The 22,703-nt window shown below is 38.7% G+C and overlaps 1 protein-coding gene across 3 annotated transcripts in view; it reads right to left on the bottom strand.

Moving 5' to 3' along the window:
- mIF2 (mitochondrial translation initiation factor 2) overlaps window positions 1-22,703 on the bottom strand; it is a 405,187-nt gene that overhangs the window by 366,254 nt on the left and 16,230 nt on the right. For all 3 annotated transcript variants that reach the window (XM_090379811.1, XM_090379813.1, XM_090379812.1), the window contains exon 3: window positions 16,080-16,179. In XM_090379811.1, the coding sequence (XP_090235937.1) occupies window positions 16,080-16,179 (100 nt within the window). The remainder of the gene's footprint in view (window positions 1-16,079; window positions 16,180-22,703) is intronic.

Here is a 22,703-nt window from a genome sequence, read left to right as displayed (position 1 = left end):
GAAGACCGAACTCGAAATAAAATTCCGTTAAGTTCACTCATCATTCGCGAAAAGGCAAAACTCCTCTATCAACACTTTAGCGAAACTGGTGATAGCACTGGCGGGATGTTTTTTTTTGCTAGCAAAGGCGCTGGTTTGAAATTTCTAATAAATATTACATTTAATATTAAATTGTTTCTTATTTTCATTTCGATGCTATATGCTTGCATTTCACTATGTACTGTCTATGTACATGTCATATTATGAAGGTACATATAATACATACATAGGCAAAATTTTAGACTAGTTTTTCTTATATATTTCATACTTTGGAACGGAACCCCTTTATTACTATGGGAGCCATAACTCAGTATTCGCGTTTTCGGTATTCGCGAATTTCTCAGGAACGTAACCCCCGTGAATAGCGGGGGTTTACTGTAATGGCAGTGTGCTACTGCAACAGGATCTAGATAATCTGGGCAGATGGGCTAAGAAGTGGCAACTGAAGTTTAACCTTGACAAATGCAAAGTACTGCATATGGGTAGAAGTAACCCCAGAGTAATGTACCAACTGTGTGGTACTACACTTAAGGTGGTAGAAAATGAAAAAGACCTGGCAGTAATTGTGCAGTCAGATATGAAGTTTTCTGAGCAATGCAGACAGGCTGCCAGGGCAAGTCATGGGGTTTTGTTAATGATATACAGGAATTTTGCTAGCAGGGAAAAGGTGATTGTCCCTCTGTATAAGGCAATGGTCAGGCCACGCCTTGAGTACTGCGTACAGGTCTGGAGGCCTCATTTTAGGAAGGATGTAGATTTACTTGAGCGTGTACAGAGAAGGGCAACAAGATTGGTGAGGGGAATGAAGGGATCCTCTTACCAAGAGAGGCTTAAGTTCTGCAAATTGCAGTGGCTGGAGACTAGGCACCTGCGCGGTGATCTGACTGAGGTATATAAGGCCTTGAATGGGTTGAGCACGCTGAATTCTGATGGGATCCTTCCACTTGTTCAGATTACGAACCTAAGGGGGCATAAATTCAAATTAAGAAAAGACAGATGTAGATTAGATGTGCAGAAATTTGCCTTTAGCCAGCGGGTGGTTAATTGCTGGAATAAACTTCCATCTGTCATTGTGGAAGTTGATAAGTTAAATAAATTTAAGGAGGAACTGGGCAGGCATTTGGACGGAATGGTGCGATTCTTTTTTTTTTTTTTTTTTTTTGGCTGATGCTGCATAAGCTCATACACTTGCATTCTTGCATCAAATGCCACTGCTGCTGCTACTACTACTACTACATCGAAGTTCAGGCTCATCCCCCAGAGCCAACAATAAAATAGAATCAGTGTCAGATTATTTACAGGATATATGCGTTTGACAGTATTTACAATGAAATAATAAAGATATTCATATTTACATTATGTTATATTAATATTTATATTCATAAAGATATTCTTCCCTTTATTTACAACACATTCATAAAGACATCGTGCTTTGAACATTATTTACAATATACTGGGCATTATTATGCTGCCCTTACAATGTGCACTTTGCCTGGCCAAGGTCAGGCTCTTAAGGATCTGTCTTCGGTACCTCCGATCCTTCACAAACCTACAGAGGTCGCCGTCAATTGAAAGGATTGTGGGGAGCATCTCCCTGGGGAGAAAGCGATCACTGAGCGCTAGTCTGTTATAATGAGCTGTGAGCGTGGGAGCTGACCTCAGTCTGGGTAGAGGGATCCTCCAGCCGCACAGTTCCCAGATGCTCGGCTCCGAGACCATTCCGGTTCTCATCTTGACAGTGAGAACGAGGCGTTTTTCAAATACAAGATCTGGAAGTCGGGCAAAATGAAGTGACATCGCCATCGCAGTTGTTCTTTGCTGGGGTGGACGACGATGTTTTTGAGTGATCCAACAAAGGAGCCAGTATTCGGCGGAGTACACGCGCTTGATGTTGGTAGGGGCCGCGGACCCCCAAATTTCCGAGGCATACAGTACGATGGAGTATACTGAGGTGTATATGTATCGATAAGTCACATCCAGATCCCTAACGTGGAGCAGTTGTTGTTTTGTGGTCCAGAGCATTTGACAGAATTTTGCTGTGAGCTTGTCAATGGGGGGTTGAAGCTCAGTTTATAGTCGAAGACGACTCCCAAGTCTGTATGCATCTTGACCACTGGGAAGGGAATGCCGTCTAGAGAAGCTTGGATTTCCGTGGGTTGGCGCTTCAGAGAAAAGACAATTTGGGCTTATTTGGCAGGGTTAATGAGAAGGCCAAATTGATAGAGATAGGATCCTAAGTTATGTAACTTTTCACAGATCTTTTTATTGATGTTTGAGAGATGTTCACCGGGGTTAATCTGAGTATATATCTTAATATCATCGGCATAGCAGAGTACATTTTTTCTCTGTTGCACAAACGGAAGAATAACTGCTGTGAATAATGCTCCGGAGAGAACTCCGCCTTGGGGAACTCCCGCAGTGATCTTTCTCCAGATTGTGTGTTGATCCACTTTAAGAAGAATGGTTCTGTCAGAGAGCAGGGCTGTGATAAACCACAGCCCTGCTCACACATAAAAGGTGACAGCTGTCACCTTTTATGTAGAAGGTAGTTTTCTAGGAGGTGAACAAGTGAGGGGATATTGATGGAGTCGAAAGCAGCTTCAAGGTCGATGTAGGTGACAGAAAGCTCTGCTTCAGCTTCTAGTGCACTGAGAATGGTGTTGGTTATCAATGTTAAATTGGTGACTGTGGATCTACCTGGAATGCCATAGTGAATCTGTGGGGGTTTGTGAGGCATGATTTGATTGGTGATTGTGGAAAGTAATGTCTTCTCCATGAGCTTCAAGAGGCTGGAAGAATGAGAGATTGGCCAGAACTGTTTAACGAGGGTTGCAGATTGGCATTTAGGGTGTGGCCTCACAGCATATCTGTTCCAGAGAGGGGGAAAGTAGTGCTAAGTTAATACACGGTTAAAAATTGATAGTAGAGGATCGATGATAAACGAGCTAAGACATTTAATCATGAATTGTGGCACAAGATCGGCCTGCAGTTGCAGTGGGTGGCAATCCATTTATAGCAGTTATAAGCTTCTTCCTGGTGATGCGAACGGTGGCGAGCATATCAGTAGGGACGTTGTTGATGGGTAAGTGTTGCTTAGGTGCATTGGGGCTACAGTGTTTGAGAACCGTGCAATATGGTCCATCCACAGTTCAAGGTCCAGTGTTTTAGGAATTCCTGTGTGCTGAGAGTCATAAAACGATTTGCCTTTTCGTAGGGTTGAATTTAAATGCTTTTTAATTGCAAATATTTTCTGACGGTTGAAAACTGCCCGGGCTCTGGAGAAGGCAATACGATCTTGTATAGCACCTGATTCTTTCCATCTCTTATGCAGATTTTGTTTTTGTTGAAAGCTGTTGTTCAGTGCTGGTGTCCACCAAGCTCTCGAACAGGGAGTGATGCAGACAGTCTTTGTAGCACCATAACTTGCAATAGTTCGAATCCATCTGGTCATGAGGTCTACAGCTAGCTCGAGATCACAATTATTGAGAGCCTCCCAAGGTATCGAGGATGCAGCTTCGAGACATCATGGTGGATCAATGAATTTGGGTGCTGTGATGTCTTTTTTCTTTTTTGGGCCTTGGATATCAAAGTTAGGTGTGGCTAAATGCAGGAGTATGGCAATGGGTTCGTGATCGGATTGAAATAGGTTCTGAGGACTGTCTTCGAGGTCACATGGTGCTGAAGAGAATATCAGATCCAAGAGATTAGATCCTCTCGTGGGGTGGCAATTAAGTAGGCCGATACCCAATGAATTCATACTTCTAATGAGTTTCCTACTAAGATGTGTGAGAGTAGGTGGAAGATTGAAGTCTCCACAAATAATGTGCTTAGCAGAGGCATGGAGGTGATTTACCATCCAGTGGATCACATCTTCAATGATGTCACTGTTTGGGCCTAGTGGAATGTACACTGTTGCTATATCTATCAGGTTGGCATTGAGCTTGAGGGATACCATAGCAGCTTCAAATGCAAGGGATTTGGTTACCACAGAATGTGCCAATGAGAAGATAGTGGTATTATAGAATATTGCAACCCCCCCTCTACGATCCTCTCTGGAGGAACTGAGCATCTGGTACCCAGCCTGAGGAGCACAGGCAAGGGAGTCCCGCCCATTCCCAAGCCAAGTTTAGGCAATGCAGAGAATATCAAAGGTTTTAGAGAGGAGAAGCTAAATTAACAATGCAGAAACTTGAAATTCTTTGTGTGCAAAATTTTGAAAAATCAGAAAAAAATTAGTTTTTTTATGCTACCTTTATTCACTCAATCTTTTCTGAAAGTAACTGTGAAAAATCCATTTTCTAAATTAAAAACATACATTTTTAATTAGTTTTTGAAATTAAAACACTCCCTTTAGACCTCTTGGCAAGCAAATATAAATTTTAAAAAATCACTCACTTCAACAAACATTGTAATTATATGCCAGCCTGTTAATAATAGGTGCACTTGTTCGTGAAACGTGAAGTGTATACATCAATAATCTGATATCAGATGATGCATCAATGTCAAAAAGCCAGAGAACTGGAAGAAGTCACATGGCAGTAAAGCAAACTTGCTATCAATAACTGTACATGACAAGATGCTAATCAACGTGTGCATATACGAGGGGTGATCATAAAATTCGCAGACTGGTGAAAGATTTTGTTTACCCCATGAACTTTCCATAACTGTTGCTCTCCCTGTCGCTACTGAGCAAACTCTGCGTGCACATGCCAGTACTTGTCAAGCTAGTGTTGCATGAACGGTTTTTTAGCCACGTGTCATTAACAATCATTTTGAAGCAAGTATTATGTCAGACACACACAGGTTGAACAGCGATATGTGATTCATTATTGTGTAAGATTGGGCTTAAATGCATTGGAAACAGTTAAAGAGATGAATGAAGCATATGGCAATGAGTGTCTTGGTAGGACAGCCATATTTAAATGGCACAAGTGATTCAGTGAAGGCCTTGAATCTGTCACGCATTAGCAGAGGCATATGCAAGAAAGCAAGCTTATGCAGCATCAGCCAAAAAAAAAAAATAAAAATAAAACCCTCCCATTTCATCCCTCCATTCGTTTCAAATGCCTGTCCAGCTCAGCCTTAAATTTATTTAGGCTATTAGCTTCCACAACAAAAGATGGAAGCCTGTTCCACCAATCAACTATCTGCTGGCTAAAGGCAAATTTTCACACATCTATTCTACAACTATCTTTCCTCAATTCGAAACTGTGCCCCCTCAAGTTCTTAGTCTGAGCAAGACGAAGATCCCATCAGCATTCAGCTTGCTCAACCTATTCAAGGCCTTATACACCTCAATCAGATCACTTCGCAGGTGCCTACTCTCCAGGCACTGAAATTTTCAGAACTTAAAAGCCTTTCTTGGTAAGAGCACCCCTTTGTTGCCCTCACCAATTTTGTTGCCCTTCTTTGTACTCGTTCTAGCAACTCTACATCCTTCCTAAAATGAGGCTTCCAGACCTGTACACAGTACTCTAGGTGTGGCCTGACCATTGCCTTGTATAACGGGATTATCACCTCCCTGTCCCTGCTAGCAAAATACCTATATATCATTGACAAGACTCCATGACTTTCCTTGAGTCCAAGGAAGCTCTCATAATTATGGCTAAGGGTTTGCTTACTTCCTCTGCTGCCTCCTTTAATATAACTGGATAGATCCCATCCACCCCAGGTGCCTGCCTTATGTTTAACTTCAACAATGTCTCCTCCACACTTTGCTCTCAGTTATTACAAAATCACTTAGATCTCTGTTAGAGTTTGATACACTTCTGGCACTCCCCTTATTGAAAAACTCATGTGTGAATGTAGATGCAAAATACTCATTCAGTTTATCAGCTACCTGAGCATGATTATCAGTAGTCAACCCATCTATATTAAGTGGTGCAATCTGATTCATCACTTTCCTTCTAGAGTTTACATAAGTAAAGAACTCCTTGCTGTTTTTCTTTGCATCCTTTGCCAAAGATTTCTCATAATCTACCTTCACTTGCCTAACCTCCTTTGTGACTTGATTACAGAGTAGTTTATACCTGCCAAAGCTTCTGTGTCACCTGATACTTTATATGCATCCCATACATTCTTCTTCTCTGCCACTAGCCTCATTAATTCATCTGACATCCATTTAGGCCTAAACCTTAAACAGTATTTCTTAGTTGGAATGAAAAGCCTAGTAGCCTCCAAAATTAAGTCCCTGAAGGTTTCCCATTTTGAATTCACTGTTGGTAACATCATCAGTTGATCCCACTGTACAGAATTCAAAAACTGTCTGAGACCTCTGTAGTCACCTTTACGAAAGTAAAAGCCCTTCCCTTTAGCCTTGATGGTAGTTACATCTTTAAATAATTCCCACATCAATACAATTGTGATCACTGTCGCCAAGTGGTTCCTTTATCTGCAGATTCTTAATGCATGAAGAATCACTACTGATAATCAGATCAAGGGTATTACTCCCTCTGGTTGCCTCTGGAAAATGTTGCTGTAGAAAACAGTCATCCAATAAATCCACAAAAGTCTTTGTAGTGTGCGAGTGACTAACCCACAAGTTCCAGTCAATATCTGGAAAGTTAAAATCTCCCATTATAAGACATTCTGATTTACTGGTGCACTCTATTTCTCTGCATAATTGTTCATTATACTCATCAGATTCATTAGGCCTATAACACACACACACCTACTCTCATTTTTCCTTTCCCAGTGCTTATTTCACACCAAACAGACTCAACACTGCATTGTCTACCAGCATCAATTGGATGCACTTCCTTAGATTTTATGTGTTTCTTAACTAACAGCATAACCCCTCCTCCCTTCGTATACACACTGTACTCCCCAAATTCCAACCTTGCACTGCCTATGTGTGTGTAACACCATGTCTCTGATATCCCAACAATATCTGCCTTTGATGCCTTGTCTAGCACTTCAAGCTCATCAAATTTATTAACTATACTCCTAGCATTGGCATACATGCAAGTATACATGCACCTGTTCCTGCTACTAGCCACCCTAACACAGCCCATGTATCTACTTGTTCCCCTATGACTCCCAGCAGTCCTGGAAATCTCCATTACCTTGCTTTCCAGTCTGCTGCCCATTCGAATTGACACAGTGCAAGAATCACTTTTGCCTCTGCCTGCGGCCACTGTTAACCTTTTAGTCTGTGTATCCCCCCCCACACTAGCAGTTTTCCAACCTACCTAACACTGCCTCGATAGCATTAGCAAATATTCTTGCACCCTTTCTATTTAAGTGTATCCTATCCCTGTAGAAGCAGTTTCTCCTGTCAACAAGCACAGACCAGGCTGAAAAAAATTCTACCCCTTGAGCCTTGCACAATCTCTCCAGGGCCTAATTTATTGACAAGGCTCTCATCATATACTTTCTCCCATCGTGTCTGGGCAGAATTGCAGGCACTTTCACATTCAACCCTAACTCGCAACTTGTACTTGTTGAGTAAATCTGCAGATCTCTTACTCTTAATGTCATTAGTTCCAAACATGTACAACAATATCACCTTTTGTGGCCTGAAAAGATGATATCTGCTCTACAATGTCATCAACTTTTGCCCCTGGCAGACATATCCTGGTCCTGTTCCAACTATCCTTCTTACATAGTATATTCCCCGTCTTCCTGACAATAGAGTCACCAACAATAACTAGTTCCTTTGGGACCAGCTCATTCTGCCTTGGAGATTGCCTCTGTGTTGCCTGATGCATAGGAGTGAGCTCTATCATTGAGCTGGGCAGCTGAGAGCCTGATGGGCACCTCATATTAATTTATTTGAGGGCATTTACCTACACCTCAAGCTCTCACACATGCCCATCAGAACGCTGAATTGGTGTCTAATTTCTTGACACTCCAGACACCTAGCATACACGAAGGCACACTCCTTGGCTAGATCATGTCCTGTTTTAGAAAGGTCGGAAAACATTTCACATTTCGCACATTTTTTGAGACTGTGGTGCGTTGAAGAATCGCCCCCTTCGTTTCTCCCCCAAGCCACAGCACTCTCGCTAGTCTGCGATTTTTGCTTCGCAGCTCTAGTCTGAGTCATGATTTCTGTTTAAATACAATTTAATTAACAATGAAATTTAATAAGATGAATAATATTTTTGATTAATTGATAATACTTTCATAAGCTAACAGATTCCTAATACTATCTAGTTTTACTTTATACCTTCGCTATCAGTTCGAGATATATATATACGTTAAGCTATTTCTTATCAACTACAATTTGGCAGCTAGTTCAACAATATATTGACATCAATACCGGGAGTTGTAACTTCCAAAAATTGCTGGTTACATTCAAAATAAGATGCTAACGAACGCTACTAAATCTATTTAATATCTCTGTAAAACACAATGAACTATGTTAAATAATAAAGAATACGTTAAAAATTAATAAATACTTATTCCTTTACAGCAGCCAAAAATCCATCGTCCATACTGTTTTGCAATCCCAGCGCCCTCCTCCTCCAAGTCAAAAACCAGATGACCCAAGACCTGATCAGACTTCCTCCTCAATAACTCCTGAGAAAATTGGAAAAGCTCAGGAAATCTTGGATGAAGACAGGCAATTTACACTTTGTGAATTACCTGGTAGAATGTCCATTTCATACGGTAGCCTGACAATATTGTGAAAGATAACCTGAAAATGTCGCAAATCTGTTATCCACTGGATTCCAAACAATTTGACTCCAAAACAAAAACAGCAAAGAGTACACTTTTTCAAAGAAATGATTGATTGTTTTGAAACACAGGGTCAAAACTTCTTAAATTGAATAATGACTTCTGATGAAACTTGGATTTTTTACTATGATTCAGAGACAAAACAAAAGTCGAGTGAATGGAAGCACTCTGACTCACCAAGACCTAAGAAATTTTGAGCTTCTCAGTCAGCTGCCAAACATATAGTTCTTGTGTTTTTTTTAAAAAAAAAAAGGCATTCTTGTTACACATTTTGTGCCTCGTGGAACAACTATGAATAAGTAAGCATACTCTGAGGTTCTTAGAGTCAAACTTTGCCATGCCATTTGTGAGAAATGTTAAGAACTTCCCAGTGTGAAGTGGTTTCTTCATCAACACAATGTCAGGTGCTACATGGCTAATATTGTGCAGGCAGTGATCACTGCCATAAGTGCCAAGGATTAGCCCTCTGTAATTTATTTCTGTTTCCATGTCTGAAGAAAGCTCTGATAGGCAAGCATTTCACATCTGACAACAATGCTCAGAGCCACAACAGCAGCACTTCACAGTCTTAAGAAAAATGGCTGGCAAGAAGCATTTAATGCATGGGTATGATGGCGGTGAAAGTGTGTAAAGTTCAAGGGAGAGTATTTCGAGAAGGAGAAATCTAGATGATGACAATTAAGATAATATCTTGAACCAGTCCGCGAATTAAATGATCACCTCTCATAATTAAGTTTAATTTAATCATGAATTTTTCCTAACTGTGTGACAATTAACAGATATTTCTGGAATTTTCAGTGAAATCAAAGAAATCATCTTCGAAAAAAGCTATTAGGAGTTTCAGTTGTGTGAACAGAATAGCTGAAGCATGAATTGCTGAAATACTGTCAGGGTCAACGAATCAACCCACTGTGCTAACTCGAGAAGGAAGAGAAAAGTGTCGTTGTTGTTATGTTGTTATTTGGTTTTTAGGAGCATTAGCAACTAAGGCCATATTGCTCCGGGATATGCGGTGGTCATTCCCTGAATGACCTTTCCGCATCCTCCGTATTTGGTGGTGACGGGCTCGAACCCCGGTCTAATCAAGAAGCGTGTGCTACGCACTGCTGCTCCTTCCCACCTGGCTACGGAGGCGCCTGAGAAAAGTGTCAGTTAAGCAGAGTTTGTCAGGACTGCTACTGTATAACTGCCAACTTTTGACTTTCAAAAAGATGGAGTTCAGACATTTGGAAGCAGGAGGGAAAACAGAGGATTTTTCAGAAAAAGCAGGATGTTTTTTTAAGTTTGCACAGCACTAGAAACTAAATTTCACTGGCAAAATACATATTTTATATTAAAAAACAGGCATAGGATTGTTTACAATACAATATGCTTTTAAAAATTAGCTTACCTAACATTCTTCTGTTTGGATATTCTAATTGACATCAACTGATTCTGATAACTTCAAGAATGTTGCAGACTTTGCCCTCTTCAGAACTATTCAGTCAAAGTTTTGTTCACAACAATGGTCCTACTGTCTAGACTTGGCTGTCTGGGACATTTCCAAGGCATCAGAAAGAGAAGATTTCATTTTTTGTTTTTCTAATTTGGCTGAATATTTTTTTCACACTCAGCATTTATGAGGAATTGTTAAAATAGAATGAATGGATTGAAATAATTCATTAAAAATAAACAGTTCAATTATTTCAGGCTTCCATGTGAAGCTGTCAGTTCTCTAACCAAGGGTCACTGTACATCAATTCTTTATTTTTTCATAATGGAGTTTAGTAGGCTCTCACACTGAAACTGACAGAATTGATGCTGCAAAAATCTTTTGCTTCATATATTTATTTATCTTTAACAATACCAAGAAGTACTAGAAACTTATCCATAAAAAATTTCAAATCTGAAAATGTACTGCCAAATGATGAAATTTGTGCCATCTAGGAATTTATAAGAACATCATTTTTCAATGGGAACTTGTACTATGTAGTCAAGCACACAGCCATAAAGTGCTTCCTCGCTGGGCAAAAGAACAGAACCTTCTCCTGTTGTTTAAACTTGCCATGACCTTGGCAGAAGGAATGCTTATGCCTAAATCAGAATCATCCTTCTGGTTTACTCTGTTATGGTAATCAATTTCCAAAATGGAAGTTGAAAAGTTAGAAACAGTTGACAAAATAAATTTGCACATAACATTCTTCAACATATCTAGAACCTTAGTACATGTGGAGTAGATTGGATTGAAGAGCTATGTTCGATTTTCAAATGTTATTATAATATTTAAAAGACAAACAAATTGCTTCATTCCAGCCAGAAGAGAAAAACGTGACAAACCTTCTGCACAAGTGTGGATAACATGCCTAAAATTATCACAGCTTGCTTAGCCTTTTTAGGATTGGTGTTACCAGAAGTTTGCAGTTCAGAAGTTCTTTTTCTTGAGTTTACAAATTTGTCTTCTCTCAATATTTTTAGATCACCAACTGGATTTAAACATGAGTCAGAGACATGCACTAGTTATAACTTTTACTTTTCTCACCACTTATAAGTTGTAAAATAGACTTGTCAAAGAATGCCAATGTTTTACCAGTCTAATTGCACATTTAACCAATGTGCATACATAAAATTCAATTTTTTTTTTTTTTTTACTTATGTGATATGCATTAGTTGAAATTATTTAAATCAATCTTTCCTTTTGGGACTTCTTTTTTTAGAGTAGTAAATTTCACAAGAAGGCATGCATGCAATTCCCTTTTCAGCACTCAAATGAATAAGATTATGAGGACAGCCTCAGGCTATTCAGGAGAAAACGTCCACTGGAAATGAAATAAGCATTATTTCATTTCCATTATGTCATTATGCTTATTTGAAAACAAATAAGCATAATGACAGCTTGCATTGCACGGAAAGAAATGAAAAATGGATGTTTCACTTCATGGTGACGATTTCATACATGCTGAATGACATCGCTGTCATCTATTTTTCACAGAACATAATCTTCCTTTGAGCATTGCTGATCATGCAGGTGTGTTGTTCAGAAATATGTTTCCCAATAGCAAAACTGGAAACAAATAAGGTGTAAGGACAAGAACAACCAGCACTGTTAGAGAAAGAAGAGGTAGTGATGATTCTGAAAAAAAATGTGCTTTTTCTGATTGTCATAGATAGCAGTAACCCTTATTCCAATGCTGGCAATGAGAGTAAGCTGCATTCAGTATGAAGATTTTTTTTTTTTTATTACAAAAGATCACTGAAATGGAATACAGCTTTGAATCATTCTGATTACTGCTACCTGTAACAATTGGAAATAGCACTTTTTTTCAGTCATGGCTACCGCTTCTTTCCCTAACAATACAGACCATTTTTTTCCTTCAACTGTATTTTTTTGCTATTTTGCTATTTTAGAAATAAATATATTTCTGAACAATGTGCCTATATGACCAGCATAACAAAAAAGGAAGATTGTTCTATGACAATGATGTTGTTCACCATGTATGACATCATTGAAATCATGAAATGCAACATCTATTTTTCATTTCTTTCTATGCAACACTGCACACTCTCATTTGCAAATGCCTGATTACATCTTGTTTCCCATCACTTGAAATTGAAAAAATCATATCTATACACAACACACACAACGCAAACAATACATGAAAATCTTGCATACATATTTTCTGAAATTTTATGTTGTACTTCTTCAGCATCATCGAAAGACACTGTTAATTAGTTTTGCACGTAGTATGAGATTATTGTCCATAACACCATTAACACGTTTCCATTTTGCTCACAAATTGCTTATTTTCATTAATGTTAGAATGTACAAATTGCAGTGTCCGGAGATTAGGTACCTGTGAGGTGATCTGATTGAGGTATATAAGGCCTTAAATGGTTTGAGCAAGCTCAATGCAGATGGGATTCTTCCTTTTGCTCAAATTATGCACATGAGGAGGCATAAATTCAAACTGAGGGAAGATAGTTGTAGAATAGATGTGCGGAAATTTTCCTTTAGCCAGCGACTGGTTGACTGCTGAAACAAGCTTCCATCTGTCATGGACATTAACAGCTTAAATAAATTCAGGGCAACTAGACAAACTTTTGGAGTGAATGGGTGGGTGAAATGGGAAGGTTTTTTTTTTTTTTTTTGCTGATGCTGTATAAGCTTGCTTTTTTGCATCATATGTCTCTACTAATGCTAATTTCTGCTTAGAAATTCACAAAAACAAAAATTTGAGCTTTTGTGCGGGTAAAATCCTGCTATTATGTTGGATGTAATTTTTCAATATTTCCACTCTTTTTGAATCCCCGCTGTTGCCACGCTAGTAAAAAAAACAAAAATTATTGAGAAATCCCTGTATTTTATTTTGTTGGGAAATCCCCATATTACATTCTGTACTATTGAACTTGTGCTTGTTGAACTTTTGGAGAAATCTAGATTTCAAAGTTTTATTACTATTGGATAGCACACTAGGCCATCCAAAAGATTTAAGTTGAAGTTATGTTCCTACTACCACCACCACAGTTGTACTAGGTTCATACAACTTCTTTCATTCAGCCATTAGATCAAGGCAGCTTTAAATCCACCTATAAATCTCATTACATCAGAAAATTGTTACAATGGATTTTGGAGAAAATTGATTCCGAATCTATTGAAGTAATGGAGGCATAGAAACATTTCTCAATTGCGGACTGTATCAGAATCATAGCTTTATCGCTGAAAGAAGTAAAACCATCAATGTTAAATGTGTGTGGAAAAATGTGTGGAAAAGAGTCAGTTCGTTCAGGAAATATGGTTGAACCCATGGGTGGCTCGTCCATAGGCAATGCAGCACCCCCAGCTATTTAAATCTAGATATACAGTGAATGGAGTTATATGAAATTTTGTGAAGAGCAATACAATGAATATTTTTATTAACAGGACCCGCATATAGTATGCACATCCTCTATTTCCAGTAATCATTTCAATAATAAATGAATAAAAACACGAAATCGTTTCCAACTTTGAAGTTTAATTAATCGCAGACTTCACTGTGCGCCAGACAGCAACACATTATCCATTAAAGTGAATATCTGGTAGTTGATTACAGTATATTGGCAACTTGCCAATATACAATTTTTATAGGTGAAACGAATCAAAGTCACTGTAAAGCATGCAGTATAGATTTCATCATTGACCATGATGGGTGTGAAGCCACAATGTCAGTGTCTTTTTGTTATTCGCCTGAATTCCCATTAAGTAACTAAATAATATCAGTGTTAAGTCAATACTCAACGTTCAACGGTGTAATTATGTGATTACAGCTTAATTGCGAATTGAGCAATTGGTAAGTTGACGTTATATTATGAGGTGATGTGCAAGTAAAACATTATTTCTATGACACATGATTTTGTGAAATTTGATTCAATCATGGCCTCCATGCTTCCCCATGAAGTAAATCATGTGACAGTGAATAAACTTCAGCAACTTAGTTTTTCACAATTCTCACTCCAAGAAAAAATGCAATTAAAAAAAGGCCGCCCCACACCAAAAATTTAATTTCTCAGCGGGGAATAAATAATAATAAGAAATATATTTGCAGTTTTAATAACTTATACACTTGGTGGAGTTGAACTAAAGTCAGTAGTAGAAGAAAGGGACTTGGGAGTTATGATGGTCAGACATGAAGTTCTCTGAGCATTGCAGACAGGTTGCAAGGAAGGCCCTTTGTGTCCTATCGATGATTTACTGAACATTTGCTAGTAGAGATGAGGATGCCATAATCTTATTATATAAGGCTTTCGTTAGACAACACTTGGAATACAGTTCAAATGTGGAGAATGCACCTAAAAAAAGATATCGAGCTTCTTGAAAAGGCCCAGCGATGGGTAACTCACAACTGATGAGATTGGCAAAAGGACATCCTTATGAGGAGACTTCGTATATATCTGGGTTTCACAGATTGAAAACTAGGCACCTTAGAAGCGACTTGATTGAGGCGTTTGCAGCTCTGAGAGGCATTAAAAAATGAACGAGAATGAAATTTTCATGGTTATAAATGATTCCCGAACTAGGGACCATAAATTCAAGTTACAGGGAGAGATGTTTAGACTGGATTGCAGGTAGTTTTATTTTAGCCAATGAGTTATAAATTACTGAAATAAGTTACCTCATGTAGGGTAGAGGCTGACAGTTTGGGGAAATTCAAAGGTCAGCTGGATAGTTACCTATGGAATGAGGGAAATGCATAGTTTGTCTATTTCCTTTCTCGTATTATTATTATTTATTAATTATTTTATTTTATTATAATTTTTTTATTTGGCTGGGGCAGAATAAGCCTTAGGCTTCCTTGCACCATATGGCCATTACTAATACTCTAGAGCACTATAAGTGAGAGCCCTTTTTGGGAGGCTATATTTCAAATTTTTCAATTTATCACCAATATTTTTGCAGACAGATTTTTTAGGGGTTTTTTTTTTTTTTTTTTTTGTAGTATTTATGGAGCAACGGTTTATACTGTAAATTGAAAATCTGCTTAATATACTAATGCTTTCTTTTTCAGCACCTTAAACCTTTTCTGTATGCTGTTAAAAAGAAAGAAAAAGTTTTAAAATATTTTATTGAGTATTATGAACACGATACAGATGTATTAGCATAACAATGCTGCCATCAATGAAATTTATTCTTTCCATGTTGAACACACAGACAAAAAAATGATTGATTAATACATCAGCAAGGAAAGTGAGTGAACAATGTTGAATTTAAAAATAAAAAGGCTGAAGGGAGCAAGAGAATGCAGATTAATTGGCAAATGGTGGGTTATAAAGAGTGGCCTTTCTACCTTTAAAGCATAAACATAAAATAAACAAACAATACCTGCCCTGAAATTATTTCTATAAAGTAAACAAACTGTGCCCTAAATGATTCCTAATTTTTATTTCTATTATCCTTTTCCCAAAGCCAAAATCTCTAGAGGAAGTAGAGTTACATCCAGGTTTATTCCTTCTTCAGATCTTAAAAAAAAAAAGTAATATAAGCATAAAAGCATTTTAAATGGAAGTACTATAAAGATTAAGAAATGCATAGTGCTTTATACGATTAACCATGGGACCAGAAGAAAGTGTTAAAAGTGGGACAACACTAAGTGATGGTGTTATAATATGAGTTGACCAGTTACCAGTCAGTTTATATTTAATTGATGTTGTTTCTTACTATTACTGTTATATTTCTTTCTTTTTAATTTGACTTTAGCAAGGTATTACTAAGTGAATTAAGAAGAAATTATCAATTTTAAGGATAGTTTAAGTATATTGAGCATCCTGGGCATAGGGGAATACATATCAATATTTAGGTACAATAAACTTATTTACTTACTTTACGTTACTTGCAGATTCAAACTTACCTATAGTTCGAGACGTTTTTTCAGCTAGGTCTCTAACAGTCATATTTTTCCAAATCTGAATTACAGGTTCTTTACGTTTCGTCTTAAAAAGAAGATTTCTCTAAATTGAAATGAAACAGGATACATTATTTTGAGAACCAGTAAATCAATTTATATATCAGCAATGGTATTCAAATTTTCACAATACATGCACAGATCACCTTAAAAAATTGTAATTATATGGCTTTCTTGCAAACTAGGTATTTAACTGTTCTTAACCCTTAAATGGTCACATGTGGCTACAAAGCAGCCACGGTAATTTTCATATAAAAATAATGGTCCTACAAGCAAGAGTAAAATGGAGCTGTTTAGTTTAGTTACAAGATTGGCAATGCCATTATTTTATCATTTCTGTAATAATATGTAGGCACTGATGCAAATGAAACACATGCCAGAAAGCAGTCCTATTTTAAATAATCATAGGAAGGGCATTTTTTACAGTTTCACCAAACCTCTTTGGCCACCAGGCCCAACCTTAAGTCTTCTCCAGTCTCCTAAAATGACAAGCCAATAAAACCACCCCCAAATTAAATTATTTCTTTATATGTAAAAACAAATGATCCTGCTCAGGTAGCTAACAAACTGAATGAGTATTCTGCAACTACATTTAAACATGAGGAGTTATTCAGGGAGGGAAATGACAAAGGTGTATTAAACTCTGGAAGTAAGCTAAATGATTTTGTAATAACTCAGAGCAATGTGGAGGATAAATTGTAGGAGACTTATACTGAAGGTGGCTTAGCCATAATTAGGAGAGCTTACTTGGAATCAGGGGAGGTACCCATGGACTGGAGATGTGCAAATGTGACCCCGATTCATAAAGGAGGATCAAAGGGTGACAAGTAATTATAGACCTGTTAGGGCCACATCCGTAGCCGAGTGGTCAGGAGCAGGAGTGCAGTAGTACACGCTCTTTGAGTAGACCGGGGTTCAAGCCCCTGACTGCTGAATACAGTCGATCTACCAACCCGCACTGGACCAGCGTGGCAGATTATGGTCCATTTCCCTCAGCATGAATTGTTGAGGAGGCTTCCATCCTGCAGTGGGTTGATAATGGCTGCACTTTATTTATTTATTTATTCAGTTTAACTTCTGTTCTGGGGAAAGTAATGGAGGCACTGGTTAAAGAAATACTGCAGGATCATCTAGACAAGACTTCAGTTATAGTTAAAACACAACATGGGTTTGTTATGGGGGAAGTCTTGTCTGCCCAATTTGATTGGATACTATGATGTGATCACAAAGGAACTGGATGCAAAGAATAATTTTGATATAAAGTTCTTATGTCATTCAATAATTGGGAAGGTAAGGAAGTTTTTAAGCCAATTCTCAACTTACAACCAAACATGGCTTTGTAGGGACTGCAGTTAATGCCAGTATGATGAGCTCTATTTTTTTATCATATACTTGGATCTTAGGAAGGCTTCTGATACTGTTGCACAAAGTGGAGCAGTGTGGCATTGGAGGCAAATTGCTACTATGGGTAAAGGGATGGTTGAGTGAGAACAGACATAGTGGTAATCAATGGGCACTACTCTTTGTGGAGTAATGTTATTAGTGGAGTCCCCGAGGGTTCAGTGTTGGGGCCATTGTTGTTTTCTGTATTTATAAATGATATTGATGGTATATCAGGCTTAATATCTAAGTTTACAGATGATGTGAATGTTGCAGGGTTGTTAATGACACTAATGACAGTACGCTAATGCAACAGGATCTAGAAAAGTTCAGCAGATGGGCTGAGGTGGCAACTGAAGTTTAACATTGACAAACTGCATATGGGTAGCAGTAATCCCAGAGAAACGTATCAAATGCACGGTACTACACTCAGGGAAGTGGAAAGTCAAAAGGACCTGGGGTAATTGTACAGTCAGATATGAAGTTTTCTGAGCAGTGCAGACGGCATGTTCATGATGTCTTGTCAATGATATACAGGAATTTTTTTTTAGCAGGGAAAAGGAGGTGTTATACCCTTGTGTAAGGCAATGGTCAGACCACACCTTGAGTAGTGTATACAGGTCTGGAGGCTGCATTTTAGGATGGACATAAGCTGCTGTACTGAGTACAGAGAAGGGCAACAAAATTAGTTAATTGAACGAAGAGTTGCTCTCAAAGAAAGGCTTAAGATTTGCAAATTACAGTGTCTGAAACTAGGCACATGCGAAATAATCTGATTGAAGTGTATAAGGCCTTGAATGGTTTGAGCATGAACAAACCATTCAAGGGATCCCTCCACTTGCCCAGATTAATCGCTTGAGGGGATATAAATTCAAATTGGGAAAAGACAGTTGTAGAATAGATGTGCGGAAGTTTACCTTTAGCCAGCAGGTGGTTGATTGCTAGAAGAACATACTTCCATCTGTCATTGAAGAAGTTGACAGCTTAAATAAATTAAAGGCAGAAGTAGACATACATTTGGAGTGAATGGATGGATGAAATGGGAATGGTTTTTTTCTTTTTTGGCCGATGCTGTATAAGCTTGCTTTCTTGCATCATATATCTCTGCCAATGCTGTCACTTAGGTTTTCACAAATGTAGTGGTGTTCCAAAACATAGCTCCTTTTCATTTAAATAATACGTGTATTTCTGAAAATTTATATTCTCTTGACAAGCAGTACATAACAAATTTACTTGCATAAGACACTGATTCTGCTATACCTAAGTGCTATTAATTTGCTTTTGATTGCAGAGTCCATCCGAATTGTTAGTCCCTATAACACTGTTCCATTGTAAATTTAAATCAATAATGAGCATTTCAAACTGGGCAAATTAATAGCCTTAATCCTCTTGCCAATTCTTTTCACTTTCAACAACTAACTGTTTCACAGCTACTAAAAATAACAGCATACTTTTCAAAATTAGCACTGTTACAACCAACTACTCACATATAATTTTTAACTTTTCGCTTTTTTTCTAACTGCTGCACCATGCAACAGACTGCGTCATAGTATGTGTTCATTACTGTTAGGGTTGCATGCATGTGATGGGCAACAATGTATTTTTCAACAAGATGGTGAGAGTTTACTTGATGAAATCAAACAACCAACATATTTACAATTAATCAGTATAGTACTTAACAATATATATACACATTCAGAGGCCAAAGTCAATAGGGCTCATAGGTTTTAACATCAATTTGTGCAACACAACAACAACAAGCATTGAAGCAAAAACATGATATGCAAAAAAAAAAAAAAAATTGTTAAAGTAGTATTAGTAGTGGCAAACGATGCAAGAAAGCAAGCTAATACAGCATCAGCCAAAAAAATAAAAACCTTCCCATTTCATCTAACCATCCTCTCCAACAGTTTATCTAGTTTTCCTTGAATTTATTCAACCTATCCACTTCCACAACATCAGACAAAAATTCGTTCCAGCAATTGACCACCTGTTGGCTAAATGCAAAACTTCCATGCATCTTTTCTACAACCATCCATCCTCAATTTGAATTTATGTTCTCTCATGTGTGTGGTGGGATTCTTTCTGTGAACAACAGGAAGAATCCCATCAGCATTGAGCTTGCTCAATCCATTCAAAGCATTACACATCTCAATCAGATTGTCACACATGTGCCTAGTCTCCAGACACTGCAATTTGCAGAATCGCAGCCTTTCTCAAGTCTAAAAATCTCCCTCCCCCGTAACTTGAATTTATGACCCCTAGTTCTAGAATAATTTATAACTGTGAAAAGTTGTTCTCGTTCATTTTACTTTTGCCTCTAAGAGCCTTAAACACCTCAATCAAGTCTACTCTAAGGTGCCTAGTTTCCAAGCTGTGCATATTCGAAGTCTTTCCTCATATGGACGATCTTCTGATGATCTCACCAGGCAAGATACCTGTCTTTGGACCCTTTCAAGAAACTTGATCTCTTTTTTTAGGTGTGGTCTCCATACCTGAACACAGTATTCCAAGTGTGGTCTAACAAGAGTCGTATATAATGGGATTATTAGCATTAGCATTAGTAGAGGAATATGATGCAAGAAAGCAAGCTTATTCAGCATCAGCCAAAAGAAAAAAAAAAAAAAAAAAAACACACACCACTCCCATTTCACCCCTCCGTTCGTTCGAAATACCTGTCCAGTTGAGCTTTAAATTTGTTTAGGCTATCAACTTCAACAACAAGTGATGGAAGTCGGTTCCACCAACCAACCACCCGCTGGCCAAAGGCAAATTTCCGCACATCTATCCGACATCCATCCTTCCTCAATTTGAATTCATGCCCTCTGAGGTGATTATTCTGAGCAAGATGAAGAATCCCATTGGCATTGAGCATGCTCAAACCATTCAAAGCCTTATACACCTCTATCAGATCACCTCGCCGGTGCCTAGTCTCCAGACTCTGTAATTTGCAAAACTTAAGCCTTTCTTCGTAAGAGCAACCCTTTGTTCCATTCACTAATCGTGTTGCCCTTCTCTGTACCCGTTTCAGCAGCTCTACATCCTTCTTGAAATGAGGCCTCCAGACCTGTATACAGTACTCAAGATGTGGCCTAACCATTGCCTTATACAAGGGAATAATCACCTCCTTATCCCTGCTAGAAAAATTCCTGTATATCATTGACAAGACACCATGAGCTACTCTTGCAGCTCGTCTGCACTGCTCAGAGAACTTCATATCTGCCTGCACAATTACCCCCAGGTCCTTTTCATTCTCCACCACTGTCAGTGTAGTACCGCAGAGTTGATATGTTGCTCTGGGGGTTACTGTTTCCCATATGTAGTACTTTACATTTGTCAATGTTAAACTTCATTTGCCACCTCTCAGCCCATCTGTTCAACCTTTCCAGATCCTGTTGCAGCAGCATAGCGTCAGTAGTGTCCTTAACAACCATGGCAACCTTTGTATCATCTGCAAACTTGGACATTAAACTTGATATCCCATCATCAATATCATTCATAAACACCGAAAACAACAACGGACCCAACACTGAACCCTGAGGAACTCCACTAATAACATTAGTCCATGTTGAGCAGTGTCCATTGATTACCACTCTCTGTCTTCTGCCACTCAACCATCCCCTTATCCATAGCAGCAATTTGCCTCCAATGCCACACTGCCCCAATTTGTGCAGCAGTCTTCCATGTGCAACAGTATCAAAAGCCTTTCTAAGATCCAAATATATAATATCAAAGTTATTCCCTGCATCCAGTTCTTTTGTGACTACATCATAGTATCCAATCAAATTGGTCAGGCAAGACCTGCCCTTAACAAAACCATGCTGCGTCTGAGCTATAACTGAATTCTTGTCTAGATGATCCTGCAGTGCTTCTTTAACCAGTGCCTCCATTAATTTTCCTGGAACAGAAGTTAAACTAACAGGTCTATAATTACTTGTGTCAGCCTTTGATCCTCCTTTGTGAATTGGGGTTACATTTGCACATCTCCAGTCTATGGGTACCTCCCCTGAGTCCAAAGAAGCTCTCATAATTATGGCTAGGGGTTTGCTTACTTCTTTTGCTGCCTCCTTTAATATAACTGGATAGATCCCATCCACCCCAGGTGCCTTTTTTATGTTTATCCTCAACAATCTCTCCTCCACTTTCCTCTCAACTTATCTCATCTTTCTTATGATGTCCTTATTTCTACTAGCAAATGTTCGAAAAATCATGGATAGGACACCGTGCAACATGATAGGCCCTCCTTGCAATCCATCTACAATGCTCAGAGAACTTCATGTCTGACCGTATCGTAACTTCCAAGTCCCTTTCTTCCACTACTGACTTTAGTTCAACTCCACCATGTGTATAAGTTATTTTGGGGTTATTGTTCCCCAGGTGTAAGACCTTGCACACTTTGCTGAATTAAAGAATAGCTGCCACTTTTCTGACCATCCCTGAAGTCTATCTAGGTCACGCTCAAGCTCTGCGTGGCAGTGATCATTAACTACTCTCCAATCCTTATAATCATCTGCAAATTTAAACGTCACACCCTCTATCCCTTCATCGATATCATTAAAGAAAATCCTAAACAACAGTGGCCCAATACTGATCTTTGGGGAACCCCACTTCTTACATTAACCCAACCTGAGGAATAACCATTTATCACAATCCTCTGCCTCTTGCCCTGGAGCATGACCCTACTACCCCTTCAATCTGCCCTATCCTTCATAAATACACTGAGTGGACAGAAATCGTGGGATACCTGCCTAGTAATGGGTAGGCCCAACTTTCACCCAGATAATGGCAGTCACATGGTAAGGTGCCAGGTATTTCCACCTATGCTTGCTGCACCGCTGTTCATAATTCCATCGCATTTCTGGGTGGTGGATCCAAAGCTCGAACAGACCTTTCCACAGCATCCCAAAGAGGCTCCACAGGGTTCATGTCCAATGAATGGGGAGGCCATTCTATGGTGATAAAATCTGCAGAATGCTCTCTGAACCATGTTCTAGTCAGCAAAGCTCTGGGGGAGGTGGATTGTCCTGCTGGAAGAGTTCATTGCCCTGTGGGTGCATGATGACCATGAAGGGATGCAGATGATCTGCAAGGATGGACATAAACCTGGACAGTTTAGAGATGTGTCTAGCCGTACCAGAGGTCCCAACATGTGGCAGTTGAAAATGCCACAGAACATTACTGACTGTCCAC

Source organism: Mastigoproctus giganteus, chromosome 8, assembly GCF_048544385.1.
Source record: "Mastigoproctus giganteus isolate SK-2022 chromosome 8, ASM4854438v1, whole genome shotgun sequence".
Lineage (NCBI taxonomy): Eukaryota > Metazoa > Arthropoda > Arachnida > Uropygi > Thelyphonidae > Mastigoproctus > Mastigoproctus giganteus.
The sequence above is the reverse complement of the archived record's forward strand: the minus strand, read 5'-3'. Positions and strand labels throughout refer to the sequence as shown.